A 25,365-nucleotide genomic window follows, 5' to 3' on the forward strand; every position below is an offset into this window, starting at 1 on the left:
ATGTCGCAAGCAGTAGGTATCAAAGTAAGTGGCTTCCACCAGTCACCCACACAAGTGACCCGGGATGTTTCATGTTTCTAGAAAGGAGCATTAAATTCTCATTATCTTTTAAAACAGCAATATCCTTCTAGGAAGATGGTAGTAAATATTAAGATTTTATAGATGAGGAAACTGAAGTCTAGAGAAATATAAGTCCTGGCTCAGGATACAGTGAGTTGAGTTGGTGGGAGTGCAAAGATTAAAACTCAGTGCTTCGTGCGGTTTACAACCTGTCTACAATAAAAATAAAAATTAAAAAAAGTAGTGACTAGGATATCAAGACATATTCTCTCTTGTGAGATAACCACAAAGAATACTTAGGGTAGAGCAGGATAGGGTAGGGCGGAAACAGCAAGAGGGCTTCAATAGCAAGAATAATATGTCGAGTAGAAATAGGAAAAAACCTAATCCCAGATACACTAACTCACAAAGACTGATACAGATCTTTAATTTAAAATCAAGTAAGTTTATTCGTGGAGAGCAATTACAGAACATCCTTAGGACTTTTTTAGTCCAATAATTAAAATTGCATTAAAAAGACAATAGCAAGAGTCTAGAGACCTAAAAGACATTTGGAGAAACTACTGTTCCCTTTCCTTGAGTGCAAGAGAGATAGCTGTGATCAATTTCTTTTTTAGGGGATGAGAGTTCCAGTTCCACAGTCTTAATGTGTATAGGATTCTGTGAAGGCCAGAAAAGATGAAAGAGAAGATCAAAAGATTTGATGTTGACTGAAAGAATTAAGGTGGACCTAATGGTTGGTTCGTGGAACCACAATTTTATCACAAAATCACTAATTGGGGTGGTGGGAGGGGTATTAGCTTTTCCATTAATAAAATATGAGGTATTTAAAGACTCCACAGACACAGAAACTCACTTCTACCTCCCGCAGAGGTAATGGCAGAGACTGAGAAGGCTACTGTGGAATGTCATACTTTCTTGGACTTCTCACATACATTAGTGTCTAAGCAATACTGACCCATGTCAAATGCTTCTCTGGTCCAGTCCTGGTTAGGAACTAATGTATGTGAGAAGTCAGTTTATTCTTTATCAGTTATTCTTCAAAATAGCTTCCAAGGCAACAGTGTGATCAATGATGAGTTTTTCCCTGTCTCTTTTTGGCTTTCTTGGTGCTAAAGTCTATGGCGATACAAAACAGCATGGTCATTTGGTATAAGACCTGCCTGAGTAAAAGTCTCAAATTTCAGCTGTCAGAGTTTAACCTAGGTCGTTTTACTTGGCTATTCTTGTCATCCAGATGACAGAAACCTTCTGTGGTGAAGTCTCTTTTATTCTCCTCCACTGGTTCCAAAGGAAAGTCCTGGTCTGTGGCCAGTACTTGTCGGACAGTCATGTTAACACGAGCAGTTTCCAAGTAGCTGGCACACACCTGCCAGTCCTCTGCAGAACAGGGCTCTACCACCGAATCTCTGGGGAGAACGGCTGGGAGAGGTGTCTCTAGGCAGCAAGGCAGACTTTCCCCCTCGGGACTTGGGAGGACCTTCGGGACTGCATGGTTCAACAGGCGGCTGAAACCTGACATTACCATGATGTCACCACTGTGCATAAACATGGCTGTCGGGGCTTCATCTCTTTTGAGGCCACCCAAGAGAAAGATGGCAGACTGTCCGAAGCTACAAAAAAATAGGCAAAACAATACACAACAGTAAGAGTCTGTTACTAAACGTGGCTGGGAAAGTTACTGCTAACTGCATTATTTTCTAATTTCAACCTGATACTATTGCTCCTAAATCCTCCTTTATAAACTATTCTAAGTTCCTCCTCTTTTGTCTTTTGTCTAACCAACCCATGCTCTGCTACTTAAATTTATCAAAGCCCACAGGACTGTGGCAAAAATATTTGACGAGTTAAATAAGCAAAAGAAAAATTTAGTCTCAACATTACCCATGTTTTATTGATGCATCTTTAAGATTTGTCTTCCAATGAAATTACAGTAGCTCCCTGCCATCCACGGTTTGCTTTCTGCAATTTCAGTTACCATTAAAAATATTAAAAATTCCAGAAATAAACAATTCAATAAATAATCCATAAGTTTTAAATTGTGCACTGTTATGAGTAGCATCACGAAATCTCGTACTGTCCTGCTCTGTCCTGCCTGGACATGAATCATACCTTTGTCTAGCGAACCCACGCTGTATGTGCTATACTCGCTCGTTAGTCACTTAGTGGCCATCTCAGTTATCAGATTGACTGTAATCATATTGCAGTGCTCGTGGTCAAGTAACCGTTATTTTACTTAATAATGTCCCCAGTATAAAAGTAGTGATGCTGGCAATTTGGATATGCCAAAGAGAAGCCATAATGTGCTTCCTTTAAATGAAATGGTGAAAGTTTCTGACTTAAAAAGAAAAAACTATGTAGTGAAGTTGCCAAGATCCACAGTAAGAACGAAATATTCTAACTGTGAACTTGTGAAGAAAGAAAAAGATATTTGTGCTAGTTTGTTGTTGCTCTTGAAACTGCGAAAGTTATGGCCACAGTGCACGATAAGTGCTTAGTTAAGATGGAAAAGGCATTAAATATGTGGAGGTGGAAGACATGAACAGAAAATGTGTTCCGACCAATGGCAATGTATTGTACCAGAAAGCACTGAGCCTTTATGGAGAGAGACTTCAGCAAAGGATCATCTAAAATTAGTGACCACATTCACATAACTTTTATTATGGCATATGTTATAACTATTCTATTTTATTATTATTATCTCTTACTGTACCTAATTTATAAATTAAAATTTATTATAGGTATGTATGTATAGGAAAAAGCATGGTTTGCTATTTTCTGTGGTTTCAGGTATACCTTGTGGATAAGGGGGACTGCTTTATCTTATTTATCATTCCTGTTCATTTTACAGACAAGGCAATTAATAAAAGATTCTGTTCAGGCACTCTGTCACATACAGATGCAGTACTTTGTACAAATTTAAATATATGTTTAAGGAGACAAGGAGAATAGAATATTCAGGCTTTTGTGCTTTGCTCTACTCTATTCCAAAACATGCTCACTTTGCTGTATGGCCTTGTCCACCTGCCTATTCCACAGACACTGACAATACCTTTCATTACAAAAAGCAGACTCCATGCATCTTAAACAGAAATATTAACTATAATTTAGTCATTACTCTTAAAGGATTATGCTAATTTTATTTACTTACGATACATTAAGATGCCTAGAAGTGAAAGATTATAGAGTCCAGCCATTTTTTAAAGTTTAATGTTTTTATTTTAGTTTAATTTAAAAATGTTTTAAAAAATGGAATGAGGCGATAAAAAGTAATCCAAAATCCCTAGAACTAACTTACCTGAATGACAGCAGGGGTTTGGAGTGATCTAGTTCAGATCTGTCTACATGAATTCCCAGGGTGGAGTCTAATCGGTAGTAATTCAGGATACCTGCTTCAGCTCGGAAACCTTGAAACCCACAGGCAGCAGCTACTTGCTCTGAGAGGAAAGCCAGGTCAGAAGGGAAAGGTGTATAATGATCTGCTGAGTATTTCTTTAATAAAAGTAGGAAAAATAAGAAAAATAAACAATGATCTCAGGAAAATAACAAACTGCGGTATAAGATTAATTACCACTTAAAAATCATCTAACTTATGTGTAGCATTTACATTGCATGATTTATCCAACCATTTTTTGAGGCACCTAATCAAATAATGAGCCATTCAAAATACAGAGCGCCTATAATATGGCAGACACTGTGCTAAGTGGTGATAAATTACACAAGTTCACCCTGAAGGCAATCTACGCACGAAGCAATTACTACACATCTCTCTAGTACACTTTAATCTCAAACAAGATAGTTTTCTTAGGCTATAAAGGAAACCCCCAAGCTGTCACTGCCAAGAAGTGCCTAAGGAAACATAACATCAACATATAATGTGGTATCCTAGAACAGAAAAAGGACAGTTAAAAACTAAGAAAATCTGAATGAGGTATGGACTTTACTATTATAATAATGTATTACTATTGGTTCACTAATTGAGACAAAGGTACTACACTAATGTAAGAAGTTAATAATAGGTAGAACTAGGTGTGGGGTATATGGGAACTCTCTGTACACTTCAACTTTTCTATAAATCTAAAACTATCCTAAAGTACAAAGTTTATTAAAAATAAAAAAAAAGACAACTCAAATACTATTGCCAGTTTGGTTTTGGACTCAGCCTGCAACATGGTTTAGTGCTGAAAACATTGGTCTAACTTATGGGATGACATGCTCAGAACATCTGCACTGAAACTGACTTTATGCTGTGGTCATGGCAGGAACTTAATATGGAAGTAATATACAGCACTTTCCTGAACCGCCTCTACTTTTAGCACCTAAGGGTCACAAATATCCTTTTTCTCTAAAACAAACAAACAAACAAAAACAAAAATAAAACACACACATACAAAGGCTAGAACACTCACTCTCTACAAAACGTGTATATTTCATGAGAATGACAAGGCAGTGTCCGGTGCAGATGAGCTGCAGAGCTCTGGGCTATGTAAGCCTGCAGCAGCCTGACACTCTTCCTTCGTCTTGACGCTCCCCTCTCACTTCTCCTTTTGCTCAACCAACCTTAAACTGAGTAGAAAATCCACTTTTGTCTCGCATCTCCACCAGTGTCCTGATATATTCTAGCTGGAGCAACGGTGTCACAGCTCTGGACAGAAGGTATTTACTTTGGCCAGAAGTGAGCTTTAACCTCAGGGTAAGGAAGACTTTTTTGAAGTCTCTGATGGGTGGCCAAGCCTCTTCAGTTGGAATCTGTTTTATTTTTTTCTTCTCCTTTTCTTGATTGCAAATCAGAGTTCCTATTTAATTTCCTAAAACTATGGGTGTAGTTAGAGAATTTTAAGGTTTTCTCTACCAATTTTGAGTTTTAGTCCTTCAGAATATCAAGCCACTCAGATCTGGCTCTTCTAGCACTACCTCGCCTCTGCTCTCATGAAGTAATTACCTTTTTGGGCTATCGACCCTATCCCAGCTGTTTATGCACTACTTTCTTAATTCTCTTTCACTTTTCTCTGATTACTCATTCAGAGTTTTAGACAATTTTCTTTCCACATTTCTTAGTAAATGAGGCTAACTCTGAGGTCATTGGAAAATAACAATGTCAACAAATAAAAAAATTCCTAAAAAACAATAAGTTAACATGTATTGTGCTAATGCCTTTAACTGCTTAGAATAGCCAGGCACTGTTGTAATCACTTATGTAGACATTGGTCATTTCATTCTCAACACTAACTTATAAGGTTCTTATTGAAGGCCAAATTCAGACGCAGGCTGTCTGACCCAAAGAAAATCCATGGCCATTTTCCCAAAAACGATATCTAGTTTTCCATTAAATCAGTATCACTGAAAATAAGAATTATATCATGAATATTTCTGAGTAACATCATTATTTTGATCAGTTCATATTCTTGTTAATAAGCTCAGCTGACTGAAATCATAGAGCTTTTAAAAAGTGACTGGTTAGAAGAAATGTTTTATTCAGTTTACTCTCAGAATTAGTCCTTTTACATGGTGGCAAACATCTCATTGAGACAAGAGGCACTGCACTGCCAGTGAGAAAGGAGGCATTTTCTGAAGTGCAGAGGTCCAGAAAGAAGAAGCTGTGCCTCCAGAAAACATGGAACTTTGTTAACTGTACAACATTCCTTCCCATCTCTCTCCTGCTCAGAACTTATCTAGAAAGCAAAGGTATCTAATCTAGATCTTGAAAGTTTTTTTATTAGTCATATATACACCAGAAGTATATGGAGCTTCAACAAACACTAAACAATAATGGAAATAAAGATCATTACTGAGAACTGCTCTTGAATGCAGTAAAAAATGTTTCTGAAACCTACTTAGAGAAAGCACTATAACTTCTGATGAAATAATATAATCTGAGGGCACATGAAGAAAGTTTCTCTTAATAAATTATCCATGCCTCTTGAGATACTGAGAGGATTTTAAGAGGGAATAAACAAAAGAGCTCCTCCACAAATGGATAATATGATATTGCAAATTTGGCAAGGAAGAAATCCCACTACCTGGGCCCAAGAAGCATAAAAATAGAAAACAATGGAATTAGCAAGAAAATCTGAATACCTTACTGTCCCAGTTATAATGGTAGCCTAGGGTCACCCACCGCAGTTTTTCTAGTAAGCTTCGGGGTCTCCGTTTATTCATGTCTTTATATCTGCAAAGATTGGAGACAAAAGAGGACTTATTCATTTCAAATGGCAGCAATAGCTCTTTGCATGGACACTACAGTCTAAATTTGTGATATAAGCTGTGAAGCAAGATCTTGATAGGGAAAATTAGATCAGATAAATGAGTTGACCAAGAATAAAATAATACTAAAAACATGTTAGCATTATTAATTTCTTGTCCTTAGTTCCAAATCCTCTGCTCAATCATTTTTAAATGGCAAGTCTTCAGCATCTCAATAATAATAAAACAAGAATGACAAATATCTTACCTGTCCATCTTAAATGAGACCAAGAGCAATATGGGTAATTGAAAATTTGTCTAACAGAACATGTTCAATTTGGTGGGGTATATGATTAATCACAGCTATCACTCTGTCTATAATCATGGTGACTTACCAGAATTACAGGTTGGGTAAAGTTTGGCAAAATATTGTGTACAATCAATAAGTGGATTAACATGACTTCTTTAACTCTGCATACACAGCTTAGATGACTGGGGCTTAGCTAACAATTAAGGACCACTGTAATCTGGTTTCTGATATCCCTCGATCAAACTATAGGAGGTTCCTGTAAAATAGAGAGGTGCCCTTTCTGCAATTAATATCTTATCTGATCAAATCTATGGAATTAACTATTCTTTTTCTAAAGCAGAAGCTTGTTTGACATACCTCTACATCTAAAAATACAAGAATGCTAGGCCTAATCATTTTATTTTTTCTATATAATTTATACCATTAATCGATTAATTTTTTAAAAAATTCAAGAACCACTACTGTTTAAAAAAGACTAAATTAAGGAGTTTGTATTCTGACAAAATGACAGGTTAGCATAAGAAATAAGGGAAAATTCAAGGTAGTATACAATCTAGAACTAAACTAAATAGCACATGACTTTGAGGGCCACTAAAATTAAGAAAAAGGAGAGCTCAAAGTCAGCTATCTAATCAGTTAAGTCTTCATCACAGAGTTGGGAGTTGAGCATGGCACTGAAAAATGGCTGGCATTTAAACAGGGAGTGATGCAGTAGGCAATGCAGGCATACAGCATGAGCATAAGTGAAGGATTTATTAGAGGCTCGCACTGTTAAGTAGCACTCATCTCAATGTCTGACAATACATGCTATCTGTCCTCACAGAGTTTATATTCTAAGGACATTGTGGCACAGGCATATATCAAGACCAGTAGCTAAAAAAAATAAAACACTGATTTATTTAGGACAGCTGTGCAGAAAAGAGGCGTACCATATCTGATTGCTATCCTTTGAAAGACTTGTTTATTAGGTTCTCTCTAGGTGGGCATCTGGAACTTGGATTTTGGGGGTTCACTCCATTCCCCAAACTGTTGCTCATTGTGCCTAAACTGTCTGTCCAAACAATACAGTTTATGATGAAGACCTGCTTTCCTTCTGGGAGTCTGGAATTTTGGTACCTGTTAGGCAGAGACCGCCTAAGTGACCAGAGCCTAGGAAAAACTTGGGCACTGAGCTTCCCTGGTAGACATTTCACACATGTTGCCACAACTCATCGCTGGGGAAATTAAGTACATCTGTGTGATTTAACTGGGAGCGTACCCTGGAAACTTAAGCCTGATTTTCCCAGGACTTTGCTCCATACTCCTTTTCCCTTCACTAATTTTGCTTTGTATTCTTTCACTGTAATAAATCTTTTCCATGAGTACAATTATATATGCTGAGTCCTGTGTCTTCCTGGCTAATCATTAAACTTGGGTGTGGCCTTGGGGAACGCCTGGCACACCAGGAGATAGACAACGATTAATGAATTAGGGGAAAAGTTATGTAGACTTGGCCAGTGACTGCAACTAGCTGATGTGAACAGTTATTATACATAACCGTCATTCATTAAATTTTATGTGTAAAAACTTTAAAAAAATGCAATGTAGTTATTAACATAACCTGAGTTCTACCAATGTTTCTTCAGCTAAAAGTACAAATAAAGAGATCTCTCAAAGAACATATTCTATTTTGGTACCCTTGGGACAGAAAAATAAGTATGACCTCTTACATCTGGACTCATGTGAATCTTGTGGTTAATAGTAATATAAATGTAGTTCCAGAGTTATGTAACTACCTTACAGAGGTAATCCAGTCTATTTATTTCTCTTTCCTAGATACCATTTGGTACCCAATGCTTTATTTAAAGATATTCTCAAAGAGGAAATGCTACTGAAGAAAAGGATGATGATTTCATGGATATTGAAGTTATGTGTTTTCGAGGAGAGAGAAAATGAAGATGCTGAAGTCAGTAGTATAAATGGAATATAGAACACAAAATAGATGGTGTCCTGAGTATCTAGATGGGAAGAGAAGGGCTGTATAAAAAGCTTTTATGGAACCCGTGTGTACTCCACCCCTAGCTTCTGCCGAGTGGTTTTCAATCTTCAATGCTCATCAGAATCATGTGATGGGCCCAGTCCTACAAATTCTGATTCAGCACATCTAGGGTGAGGTCTAAGAATCTACATTTTTAATATGATCCCAAGTGATGCTGATGCTGCTGGTCCCAGGATCACATTTTAAGAAACACTATTCTAGATAAAATTAAAAAGACAAAACAAAATGTTTCCATCTCTTTCTAGCTCAATAAGATATCACTTTATTCTTGATGAAGAACCCATACTATTATATTGAAACCAGATCAATCTAAACAAAATAAATAACAATGCAGCTCTGGAAATAATTCAGAAGGTGATGGCATTTTAGACATTTGATATGGCACTAACAAGCTGCCTTTCCAGCAAAAGATTCAGTCTAATGTTCTTTAAGAACAGAGTATACGGTATTAATACAAGTTTATGGTATTAACAATAAAATTACCAAAATTATAGTAATGACCAAACACAAATAGAACCATCCTATAATATACTTTTGTAAATTTAGTTCCTTTTTTAGAAAACAAAAAGAACATCATCTCTTCTCTATCTTAACTAAATCATTATAACAAAAGCTTTGGGCTTTGCCTTATTTTATAAAGGGGGATTGGTCCAAGGATGTAAAAGAAGCCAAAGAGTCTTAACTTTTAAAAGCATTAAATCCAGTCCTCACGACAAAAAGAAAAAGCTTAAAGGACTTGCTTAGTGAAAGAATGTGATCATTCAGTGTCTGTGCCATTTTGAGAATTTTATATTTTTGTGTAATGTGTTAGACCCATGTAGGTATGAGATTCCTCATTCCATATTCTCTTCTGAGAACTCAATTTCAATTCTTGCCTCTTTATAGAATTTCTGGAAGGAAAGTAGCAATAATTGTTATAACACTTGCCTTCCAGATATGAGCGCAAGACTGGCCAACACTAGACATTTCTTGTCTGACTACTACTTAGGGACCCTTATGGTCCCCATGGGCTTCTTGGGTAACAAAGATTCCAAAAAATTCACTCCGAAACATTGTGAATAGTGTAAGGCCAAAACCAAGTTTAACAAGTTCCCAGATCATTTTCAAGCAGAAAATACGGAGAACATGAAGGGGGTGGGCTGTTCTCTTTTTAAACCCAACTTCTCCAAAAGGAGGCCAAGAAGGCTCAGTGCCAAAGAAGCATTCCCTAAGGAATGCAGGGAATAACCTAACTCTAAATCTTTCTAATATCCAAAAAAATGTTTTCAAGCATTTATGCCCCTCATTATTGGTTCTCACTGCCAAAAGAAATATGCTATTCTCCCTACCCTGCTGCTCCTCTAGGCATTAGCAAGAGGATAATGGATGGTGGGCTGGTTACCCTCTCCCCCGGTAAATGTGCTCATACAGCAGTTTGCTCGCTCTCTGTCATGGGTAAATGCTTTGTGTGTAAGTGTGGCATTTCTCTCAGCAATCATGTTCTATAGCACTGTGTTCAACCAAACCTTAAGTAGGTAGAAATGAACTCCTGTCCACTGCTTGTCCACTTTCAGTGCAGTGGGTAATTTGGGAGTCATAATTAAGGATTGGTATTTTCTTCTTATTGCCTCAAGAGACATTAATAAATCATGAAAGCAAAAGTACTCACTCAGATCAGAAAGTCTAAAGATTGTTTACAATTAAAAAAAAAACCTTCAAAATCTTATTGACAGTGTTTGTTTATTCACTCTTAAAGGCTTGAGAATTGCATCTTTCACAACTGAAATTTCCCTCCACAATCACAGCTTTCTGTCCTCCCTTTCCTGGCCATTCATTTCCATTAAACCTAAAGTCCCATCTCTTGCCTCTGGAACTCCATTTTTTCAGTATTTGAGTGCTTCCAGCTTTGTCTCCTTTCTCACCTGAACCTCTCAGTCAACTACTACAAATGGACATCAAATTCCACCATAATTGCTAACATCCTTTTGCTATCTTGCAATTATTTAGTCTTACTTAATCATCTACCTACTGTTCTAAACCTCAGCCATTCATCTCAAGTCCTCAGTCCTGCTCTTATTCCCTTCTAGGACAATGAGAATAGAAGCCTGATTAAATGATCCAGTGAACGATTTTGATTCTCCTCCCCAACACCTCTAAACTTTTCAAAATCTTTACCCCATCCTTCCCTCCTGGTTTCAACAGTGGTCCTACTTCTTTCCACTATGGCCAGTTCTCTACCTATACTATCTCTCATTTCCCTGACATAGCCTCTGAGGCCTTTCTCCATCAATCACCTTTCTTCTGATACTTTCAGTTCTTCCTCTGCACTTGTTTCTTCTTCTGGACCTGCAAAAATGTTTAACACTTCCACATACTTAAGAAAAAACTACAAAAATAATTTCCCCAACTTGACTTCTCACTCAAGTCCCCTGCCTATGATCTGCTTCCCTCTGCCCTGTACCTCTCCAGTTCATTTCAATCAAACCTTCCTAAAAGGACTCAATATTTGCCTCCCTCACTGTTTCCTCTCAGTGCAATCTGACTTTTGCTAACACCTTTCTACCAAAACCAGTTTCTTAGTTTCCATTAAGTGGTTATTGTCAAATCCTAGGCCTAATGACATGGTTGGTCCTTCTTATTCTAGAAACATTTTCCTGTCTTGACTTCTAATAGCACATTTTATTGTTGCTGTTGTTTTGTTTCCCCAGAGCTGATGCTTCCTAGGGCAATGGCCTTTTTTTGTTTTCCAGATGACTGGATTCACTATGATAAATGTTATAATAGCACCATAACAAAGTCTTAAAGGAGTAGAAAAAGGAAAGAATTTTGCTTCCACACTAAGGATATCAACAATAATAAAAAAGCTTTCACATATACAAAGATGGATAGAAAGCATTTCATAAGCTAATTTATGGAATATATAAAACTAAGTTGATTTATTTAAATTTATATTTCCCCTTCACTTATTCTTAAAGTTATTTTTGGATAACACATTCACAAAATTCAAAAAGTACAATTATCCACTAACTAATTAACTCCACTAATATTTAGTAACTACCAAGCACTGAAGAGTAAAATCATAGGGCAATGGGATAGCAGTGAGGGGGAAGAGAGGACTACTGTTAATTGAATAAGGGGATAATCTCTCATAATATCAGAATAAAGACCTAAACGAAGGCCACTGGTTTTCTAAAGGAAGAGCTTTCCAAAGAATAAATGAAAAGGAATGGCAGGAGATGAGGTTGGAGAAGTGGTTGGGGGCCAGATCATCTAGGCCTTAAAGACCATGGTAAAGACTTCTGATTTTATTCTAAGTGTGATGGGGTTGTATAACAAAGAATTTGGCCTTTGTCCCTGGTTTTTGGAAGAGAACTTTTAAGCCCAAGGAAGACAAGAGAGTCTTTGTTACTCACTGTGGGCCCTAGGACCACACCTGAGTATAGGCTAAAATGACTCATGATGTAGGCTTGTCAAGCTAGAAAGACCAACCATGTGATTAGAGGATTAAGCTTTTGAGTCAAGTGATATTAGCAGGATCTCCGGGGATAGGTGGGCAGCTAGCGACTGAGTTTAATTATATGACTAATGATTCAATCAATCATGCTTAATAAAAACTCTGAACACTAAGGCCTGAAAAAAAAATGGGAGGGCAACACATCTTGGTTCCATGGGAAGAAGACACGGAAGTTCTGCATTTGGGATCCTCCCAGACATTGCACTATGTGTCTCTTCACTGGGCAATCCTGATTTGTAACCTTTATTAATAAAACTGTAATTATTAAGTATGTTTTCTTGATTTGCAAGTGACTCTAGTGAGTTACTGAACCTGAGGGAGTCATGGGAACGCCTCTAAATTTGTAACCAGTTTGTCAGAAGTGTGGGTAGTCTGGAGATCTCCCAAACTTGTGGCCGGTGTCTGAAGTGAGAGTAGTTTGGTTGGGACCATGCTCTTAACTTTTGATGCCTGAGCCAACTCTGGATGGTCTGCATCAGAACTGAACTGTGGTATTGCAGGTAAGAAACTATATAAGAGATGACATGGTTTCTCTACTCTATGTAGAAAACAGACTGAAGAGGCACAAGAACAGACACAAGGGAAACTGGTTAGGAGGCTACTGTAGTAACTGATGGTGGCTTAGATTAAGGTGGTTGTGATGGAGATGCTGAGAAATGATTTTATTTATTATGACTGTAGACCCTACTATATTTGCTAGAGGGTTTGGACTTAAGATTTTTTAATGGCTGCATAGTGGCTGCACTCTACATCTGGGGTATGTCATGCCTGATTTATCTGATCTGCTGACAGACACTTAGGTTGTTTCTCATTTTTTTTCCCCCATTATAAACAATGCTGTAACGAAGATGCTTATATTTAACTATTATACTCTTGCACAAAATCTCTAGCTGCACTATTCACTGACAATAAACTTTGAAGGAAACATAAAATTGAGGTGCCCTAATTTTGTGAACAGACCTATTTTTGCTTCTAAGTTCAAGTATTTCTTAGTCATGTCTTCTTCCTTGACCAGAGAAACCGAGAAAGTTAAAACTGAAAGGATCCTTAGAGGTCATATAGTTTAGTGGTTCCCCATGTGGATGTATGGTAGATAGAATCTCCAGGGGAATATATTTGAACCACAGACTCTCCCCCTTTCTGATATGCTCTGGGAACGTGGAAAGCGCTAGCACATACTGTCCAGCTGGCATGTACTCTAACTGACCATGATTCAACCACCCTGAATGGCTTATCCAGTCCAATCCCTCTGTTTCCCAGATGAGGAAACTGGAACACATATCACCCGGTGACAGAACTTGGGCCCTAATCAATTTTCAATGTTGCCAGCAATGTCTGAGCATATCAGTTTTTTCTAACCCTGACAACAGGAGGTACGACTATCACATTTTTAAATTTTTGATAATTAGAGAAAAAAAGTATCTCACCACTATTTACTGGACAACTTATTAAATAGATTTGTCTGATCTACCTTAGAAGGTGACAACTAGGATTTCTACAGTCACTGCTAGAAGGAAAAAAAATCAATTACTTGAAAACACAGGTTGGTTTAATAACAAACTCTAAGATTTCTTTGACTAATTTCACTCAACCACGATCTTCCTTTACTTTGCTCTCAGTTCTAACGACACTAAAAGCTTAAAGAACAGTATTTTCCTACAGACCATAACCTACAGACCAAGAAAGCTTTAAAGGGAAACCAACGAATTTTCATTTTCCTTTCCTCTTTGAACTTAAGAGAATCTTCTATTTCTCTTGTTAGAGTAAGCATGATGCAGTTTCTGAAAATTCCACCATTATAGCCAGTAAGTCCAAATAGAAGACACAAATCTGGTATAATGGTTTTAAGAGGCTGCTCTGAGGATTTCTCACATAACACCTTGTTTAATCCTCACACTATCAAATGAGGAAAGGACTACTATGAGGCAAAAAAAGGTTAAGAAACTTGCTTTAGTTAACAGCTATTTAAGTGGCAGAATCGGGATTTGAATCCAGGCAATCTGACTCTAGAACTAGTGCTCTACACATCACAAAACTCTTTATAATCTGGCCCTAACCTATCTTTCCCACTTCATCTCTTGCCAATTCTATCCATGGCTTCCGGGAAGCATTTTCCATAATATACCTCTAATATAGCCACCTAAAGGACCATTCCCATATCTTATCAATTCTATGCTTGTATCTGTCAAAATATATTTAATTATATGGTTATATTTCTCTATCCTTTACTAGCCTACAAATTCCTGGAAGGCATGAACTGTATCTTATCCGTCTTCAAATCTCTAACACTCAAACAGTATTTGACTCACAGCAGAAACCCAATAGTAATTTGTTGAATAAACACATGAATGCACATATCCTGTGCTCCTATCTCAAAGAAAAACTCACTCTATCTTAAATATTACCTCTTTGTTCAGGCTGCTTTCTCTACCCAAAACAACCTCTTGCTTTTCTGACTGGAAAACAACTTATCGCTTTTGAAGACTTAATTTAAATGACAGAGAAAAAAAAGAAGATAATGGACTCAATTAAAAAATCATTTTTTCTTCTTTGACACCTCCTTCCTGCCTGGAAGAATTATTTCTTCCTCTGGCTCTGACACCGTTTTTCTTGCTGAGCTCTATTATCATTATTCCTGTTGATATTGAGTTCCTGCCACAGGCGATACACTTCTGAGAGCAGGAATAGTGTCCCACTTATCTTTGTATCTCCAATGCTTAGCATCATGCCTGGTACACAACTGACCTCAATAAGTATTCGTGGAATGAATGAATGTTGAAACAATATCAAGGTACAAACATTAGTTCTCACGAAGGACAGTTGACCTGCCATAAAACAGCTAGTAACACAGACTTCATTTAGGAGAGAGGTAAGGAGCTTTCAGTGTTGCTTTTTGCCAGGATACCACCAGTCTCCAAAGGAAATCACTTTAAGTAGGAAAAAAAGGGCTGAAGCTGAATGAGAATGAATCATCTGATGATTAATGAGGATGAACTTGATATCTAAGCTATGATAAGCAAATCTTTAAAATGGATCTCAATTTAATAAAACTGTTAAAGCATCTGTCCAAATGCTCCTGGAGGAAAAGAATGTAACTGTGCTGCACTTGTGTAGAAATGAGGGAAACATAAACAGGTCAGTTACTTTCACTGCATTGTTATAGAGTAGTTCCTTTAAAGATCTGTGATGACCTGACCCGAACACTGGCACTTTCTTATGATTGATAAAACCTACCTCAGAGACTCTTTGCTCTGTTCCCATAGATCTCGGGTGTCTTCTTTAGTCATGTGTTTGTCCAGGTTACATACATTAGGTTTCTGGGAATATAACTTAAGGCATTGCTTCACCCAGTGCCACTGGTAACCTGGGAGGAAGGGATTCGGGATGAAAATAAATCCTATACAAAAAACAGGTGAGAAAAAAAAGGAAGGAGGAAATTCTCCATCAGTTATTCAGATTATTTATTCCTGTTGTCATCATTATAACCACTACTTTATTTACTCTCCATCTCCTTGTGCTTATGCTTCCAGTGGCTTCTACACTTATAAGCAAATGTTCTCATTCCTATCCTCCAATCCGAGAGGAGGAGAAGTTCCTTTAAGACAGTTAGTAAAAAGTTAAATTTTGATGAACATTAGACATCCATCACTATGCAAATACTTCTGGTTTGGGGGATTATTCTCAAAAGAAACAAACATTCCATAACTATCAATTGTGTTACCCCAAAGCAAACTTTAGAACTGAAACTGTCAAAAGCCATCCCTCAAATTTTCACCTGGTGTGATCATTTACAGAGATGGTAGCTGCTCCCGGCCATTATGTTTGTGATATCTTATGTTCCCTTTTTGCCTTTTCTGTTTTCTACTTTCTGGCTCATGATTCTTTAAATTATTTCAGTTAAAATAGTGTGATTTCTGCCTCCTGAAGATGGTATATATATCTGCTCAATATGGCACAATGCAAAACCTACAGTATGTATGTTGAAAAGATCATTGTGACCTTGAAAGTCATCTAACCCTTTTTTCTCCTTTGTAAGTGAAGTAATATGTAACTGGAATTCTGTGCATGGTTAAGAATTAATTCATCAAACATTCAAGAAACACACACTATGTACTTTCTAAAGAATAAGAGATAAAGAGATGAAAAACTTTGTCCTCAGTGAAGTACCTGGAGATAGGACAGCAGGGACAATCATCCAGATAATGCCTTTTAAAAGCCTGGGTATGAAAGGAAACAAGGCTGAGGCGTAGTCAAAGAAGAAAGAAATAAGGCAGGAGTTTATGGTTTTTAGGGTTTAAAAAGACCTAAGCATGAGAAAAGAGAAAGCAAGGAGAAACTGGTTGAAAATAGAAGAGAGAAAAGGGATAGGTCTTAAAAGTTGGAAGAGGTGAAAGAAGGTGGGAACAAAAAGACGAAGGGCTTTGAAATGAAGGAACTCCTAAAGTTGGAGGATAAAAATGAGAATATTTGCTGCTAAGTGCGGAGGCCACTTTTGCATTTCATGTATCAGTAAAAATCAAGTAATTTAGGAGAGTGACAGGACTGTCAGTATTTGGGGGAAAAAAAAAGATATGAAAAAAACTAACAACTTACCATCTGCTATCACCATTATTTCACAAAATAAAGATTATAACACCCCTCAAAATATTAAAGGAAGCATACCTCTGATCTACTTCATGCTTGAACGGTGACAGGAAATTTAACACTTTTTTAGGCAGTCCATTCCAGACAACTGTTGCTTCCTTTTACTGAGTTAAAATTTGCCTCTTTTTAATTTTCATTCATTGGCTTAGGTTCAGTCACATACAGCAACCCCAAATTAGTTTTTAATTCTTCTTGATAAATACCTCTAGCTTTACAGCTAACCTTTATTGACTCTTACTAAGTGCTAGGCACTGACCGAAGTACTTTACATGTATACTCGCATTTAATCCTCATAATAACCTTATGAAGTGGGTTTTATTTTTATACACATTTTACAAATGAGGAAACTGAGGCGAAGAGAGATTAAGAAACTTGCCTCTTAGTAGAGGGTGGTGATGACATGAATTCAGGCAGCCTGGTATCAGCACAGCTAGGCCTTAACCACTGGTATGCACACTTCCTGTCCCTTTTCTTGTGTACAAAACTTTTCAAATGTTTGATGTTACCATGTTCCCCCTGAAGTCCACTCTTCCTCAGACTCAGTTTCTGGTCTTCAGACTGGTCCATCACTCTCCTGCTCACTCTCATTAAGGACAGACTGTGGTATACTCAGGTTGCTTCAAAATAAGCAGAATCCATGTTTTGGGCATTATACTTCTATTAATGCTGTTTACAGTGGTGGAGAAAACAGAATAAAGTCTCTAGGGACATAGTGAGGTGGCTTAAGTATGAAATCCTAGAAAACCTCAAAAAGTAAGTACACCAATTTGGACAAAAGAAAACCAAACTGGAGTTGATAACTTTGTTGTCTGAACAATCTGTTAAGAGAAGGAAGAGCTACAGGGAAACAAGGCCTTGAAAACAAGAGCTAGGCCTTAAAGGTAGAGAGAGGGCAGCCTTCAAGAACAAAAAGTGATTGAAAGACTGCTGGTGATGCACGCTCCTCATTTACCTAAACTTGTGAAGACCAATGCTTTTGTATGTAAAAGCCATCATTCTACTGTTCTTTAGTTCTTTAATACAGAGCTAAAGTGCAAGAGGCCTTTTATAGGAAATACTAAAGCTGTTACGCCTTTCCATGTTATTAATACTTCAGTGGTCATAATGTATTAAGAGCTGTAACACAGACCTGGCCCTTAGCACAACAAAAATTAATATTTCTTTTTAGGGGTATCTCTTGCTTTAACCCATATTTGAAATCACAAATGCGATGTTAACTTTATGTCCTCTAGAAAGAAACAGGATGAAAGATATAACTATTTGGCCAAATAAGGCATTTCCATTTTTTCTAATTGTTAATTTTATTAAAACATTAACATTATATTTTACATTAAAGTATATATTTTAAATATTGAATGTTAATATTTTATGTTATCTAATAATTACAATGGCTCCATGATCCTAAAAAAATCGTTAATAACATTACCTACTCTTCATTATTATCTTAATCTATCTGTACAGAGAGCTACTCAACATCACTAAAATGAAAAAATACTAGATTATTTATTCTATTAGGACTTTTGACCTCATTAACTAATTTTTTTCAAATGTTCAGCCTTGATGATAGCAACAATTTTTAAGGTTGTTGTGATGCCATTTGGAATGTAGGGATTTTGTGATTTGAGTGACCATTATGAATTACTGTCACCCAAAGTGGTTCTTCTGCCAGAGTAGGTGTTCAGACAGTTGTGGCGGGGAGTCCAGGGTCCATGGCCTAGTTCTTGATTTGTATTTGGTGTGCCACTTTCTGCAATATAAGCAGGCATTACTGACTCTTCTTTGGGAGGGCTAAGTAAATGAAAATCTTAGATGAGGCAGAATTTAGGAGGGGTCTGGGAGTGGAACACTTCCTTGTGTTTACTTTTCTTCTTTTTCTGTTTACTAGCTTACAGTTCCTCCTCTGAAATTAGACGAATGATTGATTTCACCTTCTGAGGTCAATGGCACTCACCAGGATAGCCTCTGAGTCCGTAGGCTTGCCACTTGCTGACCGGTTGAAGTCCTGCTCTATGTGCATCATGGTCACTCACCGAGGACACACTTAGCTGAGATCTTACCACCTGGCAGGAAGGAAAGAAAAGTCAGAGGGTTAATGCTATTTTCATTTCTGAGAACCTCAAACCTCTAAAAAACATTTCCGGTATGGGGCAAAGTTTGGAGTCATATGTTTGGGTTCCTAAACTTAGCTTCACCACTTACTTGAAATAAGACATATAAGTCACTTAACTTCTTAGAGCCTCAGTTTCTTCATCTATATACTAGAGAGCTATATAAATTAAGGTAAGTAGTAATGAGAAGCAGGCCGATTTTGACTTTCAAGACTACCTTTTCCTACGATACTGCACCTCTGTGATTTCTTACAGGACTCTGATCATGAATGGAATACCTTGAGTCACAATGCTGTTTACTTCAGTTAGGGCTAATAATAATGTTTCTGAGGGACTTGTACACAGCTGATGTTTAAACAGAGCTATAAGGAAAACCAAGCTGGGGAGGGTGAGCGTACGGAACAAGAGTACTCTAACCGTACAGAAAAAATGTACCAACAAAACACTGGGAACCTTGTTTGCTTAAAGTACACTATTTGCTCTTTCAGATGAAACTTCAAAGTGAAACTCAGAACTCTTTGCCTTTGTGAATAAGGAATTATGTTTTTCAGGGGCTCATGAAGTTTTCTTTGCATGTAAGAGCATCTTACAGATGCTCTTTATGAAACTGGTAAAGAGATCAAATATGCAGTCGTTAAAATAAAGGCATTTAGGAAAAAAAACCCAACTTTATTCTTCCATGAATAAACTTAGGGTCTGGCTTGCCTTAGAACATCAAATGTTCTCTTCCAAAGAGACATGATCTCTTATTTTATTAACTCTGCCAAGTGTGGCGATTTCCAGACAAAATACCAATTAGTGGCTGGTGTATAACCTGTGGGTATAATACAATGGCTATCTGGAACTCTCCGAGTCCTGACCAAGCTAACTTTCCAAGTACCTAGGGGCTGATAAAATGTTTTTAAACATTTCGTGATGATTTAAGTAGAAAATACTTAATATTGCTCTGTAATTCAGCAATACCCTCAGATCTGAAGTAAATTTGTGGACCTCATCTATTATATGCTAAGGTGAACCAAACTCTGAACTCTGAGTTTTTCTGTTGCCCTCCTTGCCAAACTGTAGCCATCACTTTCTCCACTGCTCTCATCAGGTGTCTTGTTATGGTAATGTTTTTCTTCTCTTAACTTGCAACTTTCAATCTGTTTTGAGGTGGGGAACTAAATACCTAAGTTTTTATGTACTCAGTAGTGTTTTACTGAATGCTCACTGTTTTAGGTACTGTGCTAAATATAACATCGCCTTCTCAGATGGCTTACATTCTAAAAGTATGAAAGTATTAGGGTAAAATATGGGCAAAAAGAGCTGAAAGAGGGTCTGAGAGACTCTCCCATGAGTCAAGTACATTATTCTTAGGGTGCAGACTTTCTGTATGTTATTTTAAAAACTCTAAGAACATATCTGCTAGCAAATGAAGTTTCTAAGAAGCTGAATTCTAGACAAATATGGTGTTATTACAGCATGTCAATTTTACTGAGAGCTATTACTAACCTTGGAAAGTATGCCTCATCCTGCCATCTGTGGACAATACAATGGGCAAATTAAGAGATCAGGTATCCTCAGCATTAAAGTGATTGTAAAGAAAATATACATTATACTATAGTCGTGCTTCTCCATATCCCCTGCTTCACCTTATGTTACTTTTCTTAATGTCCATGAGTAAAGGCAGAAATAATGAACAGTGCTTGGATTCGTTTGCCCTTTACTTTCAAATTGGAGAGACTATCTCAGAACCTTTCAAAGCCCTCTTTCTAGAAGACTCAGAGAAGACAGGGACCAGTTTTATGTACAAAGGTTTAACTAACAGCATCGATCCCTCTCAGTTCTGGGATTACTCGGGTAGTTGGTTTTTTAAAGCTGCAGAGCACTAGCCCAACGTCTACGAATACAGATTACGGGTTTTTACATAAATCGAAGTAAAAATGCAAATGGACAGTCAAAGGAAGGAAGAAACACCAAGCCTCAGGCATTTTTTGACCGAGGGCGCAGCCGAATGGCCTCATGGAGAAATAAGCACCAGTTCTCCGTTGCCGAAGTGTGACGTTTCGTAGGCAGTTCGACTCCGCGCCCACAGAGGGCGGGGATCGTTCAGTTTCAAGCAGTCTGGAAGCAGCAAGAAGTTAGGAGGACATTGAAACCCCTCCAAGAAACGAGGCGAGACTGGGGAGGCGCGCGCCACTCCTCTCTCCCTACCTTGTGGGCACCAGGTCCTGTGCCGTGGGCTGCTTGGGCCGCCGAGAAGTCGATGACCCCTCCCAGGTCTGCGGTCCCGGGGCGGCTCTGCCGGTAGAAGCGGAAAAGCTTTCGAAAGGCATCTTCCCCCGGCTCTGTCGCTAGCGTAGCCACAGAGCTCACGGCCGCCGCCATCTTCCCCATCTCACCGCCCAACTCCCTCTGGCCCGGATGCAGATTCCCGTGCCCCGGATCATGCAGGTTTTTCCGGGGCCGCGACCGTAGGTCACGGAGGTCCCTCAACTTAAAGATGGCGGCTTCGGCAGTGAGGGGCGCTATGGCTCTGCGGACGAGTACCGGCCGGCCCATTGCCTTTGTCAGAAAAATTCCTTGGACCGCGGCCTCGAGTGAGTGAGACGTAGCAGGGGCGGCATTTTTAGGTCCAAGCGATCCTCAAGCGTTCTGCTTTCCGCGGAGCACTTAAATCAGCGTGTGGCTGGAGCAGGAGGCTGAGTTTGCTCTTGAGCTCACCGATCAGCAGCGAGGAATTTTGTTTGTAATTAACCCTGTGGGGATGTTCGTTGAGCTTTTGGGGCACGTATGCACAGTCTTCCATCTTTCGAGGTGATTTGGTGGAAAGGTTTATTACTTGGAAACTTTAAGATTTACGATTTAGGGAGTATTTATATGCTTGCAGGGAGGAGGATGAATTGGAGGCGAGGAGACGAGCTAAAAGGCAGTTTCAGTAATTTACTTCAAAGGTGAGAACTTGAACTAGGTAATGGTAAAAGGGAGATCAGATACACTTACGTTAACAGAGTCGACAGTTTTTCGTGTTGAGGGAAGAGCACAGAGTGATGGAAAGGGAGGAATGACTTCCAGGTTTTTAGCGTTGGTGAATTTCGTGGTTAGAATGTAGGAGAAGCAGGTCGAAAGAAGACGAAGAATAAAGTTTAAATATATTGAGTTCGAGAAACCTGTGAGGTCTCTGCCAGGCAGTTGGACAGAGGAAATTGTATATCATTCATTGAGAAATACACTCTGAAGCCCTACTGCTTGGGTTAGAATTCCAACTTGGCCATTTAATAGTTGTATAACCTAATAAAAGGTAATTTGGCAAAGGGTTCACCACTGTCCTTCAATTTCATCCTCTATAAAATTGAGTCAGTAACATTCCTCGTAGGATTGTTGATTGGATTAAACGAGTTTATGTGTAAACTGCTTATACTTGTGCTAGATACCGAAAGTACTCAATAAATGATAGTTATTTTCTTGAGCACTAAAATCGAAGCTCATAGGAGAGGCCTAGACAGGAGATAGAGGATTAGGAGTAATCAGTACTGAAGTCTCTCACCAACATTGATTTTTGTCAGCTGCTGTTTTGAGATAAGGTTTTTACATTTGTTTACCAAAATTTTGGTAAGTGATGTTAAAATTTAAATTTTTACAATTTACAATTTTACATTTGCTTATGGTCACTTTTGTAGATAATCCACATATCAGGTCAGCCTCCTTAAAAGAATAGAACAGAGATGACTTAGTTTTTGTGGACCAGGTATGATAGTAGGATGGGAAACAGATTGGTTTGTGCCTGTTTCCCATCCTACCATCATATTTGGTCCACAAATACTAAGAGTAACCTCTGTTCTATTCTTTATATGTGATGGGTGAAGAACAAGCCCAGTAAAATGTCTTGCTTAGGCCCTATGAAACTATGGAAAGTCTAAGAGGTTTCTCCAACATCTTGCAATTGTGAGATTCCAGACCATAACGGGCTGGTTTAAAACCCTTCTAAAGAGTTTGTATAACATTCACCTTGAAACAACTTCTCAGTCGATTCATTCATTCAGAAAGTATTTAAGGAGTATCTATTATGTGGTGGGCATTGTTCTTGGTGTTTGCAGCTGGTTTTCCATAAAAATTGTAGGTAATTTGAGAAAAGGGTTACCTTCCAGAGCTAGTTTGTTTTGGAAGTGAATGTGTTCTAAAACTTTTAGTACCTGGTTTAAAACATGCATATTAACACTTTTGTTTATCCTTCAGTAACATGTTATGTGAGATCAGATCTTGCCAACTGGTTTGACCAACTATTAGAGCTCCTCAGAAATTTAGTCCCTGTGGGTTGTCGAAAGATTACTAGACATTTGTTTAGCAAATATCTATCAATCACTGTGGGCATAGAGGACTCAACACTCAGGAAGCTTACACTGTAGTGGTAGGGGTGCGGAGACTTACCAACTACGAATGTAGGCTGCTGTTGAACCAATGAGGTTAAGTGAACTAGGGGAAATAAGCAAGTAATATGAAATGTAAATCAGTGAAAGTACAGGCACTATAGTTCAGAAGAGAAAGATGTTTTTGATGTAAGATTACCGATAGTCCATCCTCGAGGCCTCATAGTGCTAATACATTGTCTTATAAAATAATATTTGACCTGGGTCTTGAAAAATAGTTGTTTAGGCAGGGCCAGATAGGATTACCACATTATCAAGAGAAAAGAATGATGTGCAAAGATGGGAATCCACAAGTTGGATACATAGAATCTCATTTGCTCTAATGGAGAGTAACTATGAGCCTGCCATGGGAAATAAGTCAGGAAGAGTAGGTAAGGTCAACCTAACAAATTTTAGAAAACCAACTGTTTAACCGAGTGCAAATTTTAAATTATGAAAGGCAAGTAAATTGAGATTTTATTTGAAAATCTCTAATGTAGCTAGCAACACTCTGTAATTGTCTTCTGTGTGATCTTCTCATAGGGATTATAATCCATGCACCTAGTATAGTACCTGGTATGAACACACTCAATATTTGGTGGGGATGAAGACTACAGTCAACTCAGCAATTTATCCATATCCCCAACCCATCACCTCCCCAAATCTGGTACATTGCAGCTTTATAGTCAATACCAGGGTGCCTCCTAAATCTTAAGGCTTTAGGAAATGCAAAGCAGCTCTTGTTCACAAGAAGTTTGAGGCTCTAGGACCCCTTTTTGTTTCTATCTACAATCTAGGATGGAGGATACAAAATCTGTTAACTACTTTTGGCCTGGGACTTGAAGAAGAATAGTTGCAGTTTAGGCAGGGGCAGATAAAATTACTGACATGTTTTCTCCTATACAGGTGAGCTGAGAGAACACTTTGCACAATTTGGCCATGTACGAAAGTGCACTCTACCTTTTGTGAGTATTAGTTTATATTTTTAAAAAGTATTAATGTTATCCTCTAATTTTTAATTTTGTCAAAGCATATCAACTTATCTGAATGTCTAATGGAGTGAAGCTATTCAGAGTTTTAAAATTTCTAAATTCTAAAAGATTTCTAAAATTATGGATGATACTGATTAAAAGGTAAAAAAAACCCTTATCTTAGTCATTTGTGTTAGTTTTTTATTGTCGCATAACAAATTACTACACACTTAATGACTCAAGACAACACACCTATATTCTTTCACAGTTTCTGCCGATCAGGAGTCTGGGGACTACCTGGCTGGGTCCTCACTCAGCCGGGGCTTTGGTCTTATCAGAGGCACAACTGGCAAAGATTGATTTTCAAGCTCCTACAGGTTGTTGGCAGAATTTTCTTTCAGCTGTAGTACTGAGGTGTCTGCTTTCTTGCTGGCTTTCAGCTGGAGGCTGCTCTCAGATCCTAGGGACTGCCCACAGTTCCTTGTTACCTGGCTTCTCTGTAGGCTATTTCCCAGCATGGCGGCTTGCTTCCTCAAAATCGGCAAGGGAGTTTCTTTCTCCAGTCTGCTAAGGCAGTCTTATAATGCGGTCATGGGAGTGACACCCCATCACCATCCTTTATAACCTGATCAAGGGAGTAACATCCCATCACTCTCACCATCTTCTTTTGGTTAGCATGTCACAGGTCCCTTCCACACTCAGGGGAGGGGTTATACAGGGGGTAATACAATGGCACATGTGGAGACCATGGGGCCATTTTACAGTTCTGCTTACTACAGTGTTATAATGGTTGAGATAGTGAAGGATAGTTTTATCATAAAACTTATTGATGAGAATATGCATTTTAACCTTTATCTTCATTGAGTGCTTTTTTAAAAGTATTTTCATGTTTAAATGTAATAAATGTGCTTTCTTGTGAAGGTTTAGAAATCAATATAGAATTTGTTCTACTTTATCCCAGGCTGTATTTTCTGTGGGCTTTCTAGAATTACTGATTTTTTGGGGGTGGGATGTGAGTACACATAGTTTACACACCCTTCACTACTACTACCTCTTTTTTCCTTATGGACTGAAAAGGCTGTGGTAAAATATCAACCCAAATTATCTTAAGTTCTTAATTCTTGGTTTAATGTTACTTGCCTTCCAAAATCTAACAGATTACTCATATCTAAT

The 25,365-nt window shown here is 38.1% G+C and overlaps 2 protein-coding genes across 2 annotated transcripts in view; one reads left to right on the forward strand and one right to left on the reverse strand.

Annotated features, from left to right (window-relative positions):
• Positions 1-484: 484 nt before the first annotated feature.
• On the reverse strand, positions 485-21,212 carry ALKBH1 (alkB homolog 1, histone H2A dioxygenase). The gene is made up of 6 exons (XM_006925487.3): positions 21,030-21,212; positions 18,680-18,788; positions 15,319-15,481; positions 6,139-6,229; positions 3,359-3,552; positions 485-1,673 (listed from the first exon to the last, which is right to left on the reverse strand). Exons 1-6 carry the CDS (start codon positions 21,210-21,212, stop codon positions 1,244-1,246), a joined length of 1,170 nt encoding a protein of 389 aa, XP_006925549.2. The 3' UTR covers positions 485-1,243.
• SLIRP (SRA stem-loop interacting RNA binding protein) overlaps positions 21,177-25,365 on the forward strand; it is a 6,413-nt gene continuing 2,224 nt past the window's right edge. The window contains exons 1-2 of the mRNA XM_025041950.1: positions 21,177-21,415; positions 24,128-24,186. Of these exons, the coding sequence (XP_024897718.1) occupies positions 21,319-21,415; positions 24,128-24,186 (156 nt within the window). The 5' untranslated portion in view covers positions 21,177-21,318. The remainder of the gene's footprint in view (positions 21,416-24,127; positions 24,187-25,365) is intronic.

This window comes from Pteropus alecto, unplaced genomic scaffold (genome assembly GCF_000325575.1).
Source record: "Pteropus alecto unplaced genomic scaffold, ASM32557v1 scaffold8, whole genome shotgun sequence".
Lineage (NCBI taxonomy): Eukaryota > Metazoa > Chordata > Mammalia > Chiroptera > Pteropodidae > Pteropus > Pteropus alecto.

Coding starts and splice junctions, on each gene's coding strand:
- ALKBH1 (XM_006925487.3), bottom strand. CDS start 21,212: ATGGGGAAGATGGCGGCGGCCGTGAGCTCTGTGGCTACGCTAGCGACA. Junction 15,482..18,679: donor CGGACTCAGAGGCTATCCTG/GTGAGTGCCATT, acceptor TTTTTTGTATAG/GATTTATTTTCATCCCGAAT. Junction 6,230..15,318: donor CAGAGCAAAGAGTCTCTGAG/GTAGGTTTTATC, acceptor CAATCTTTGCAG/ATATAAAGACATGAATAAAC.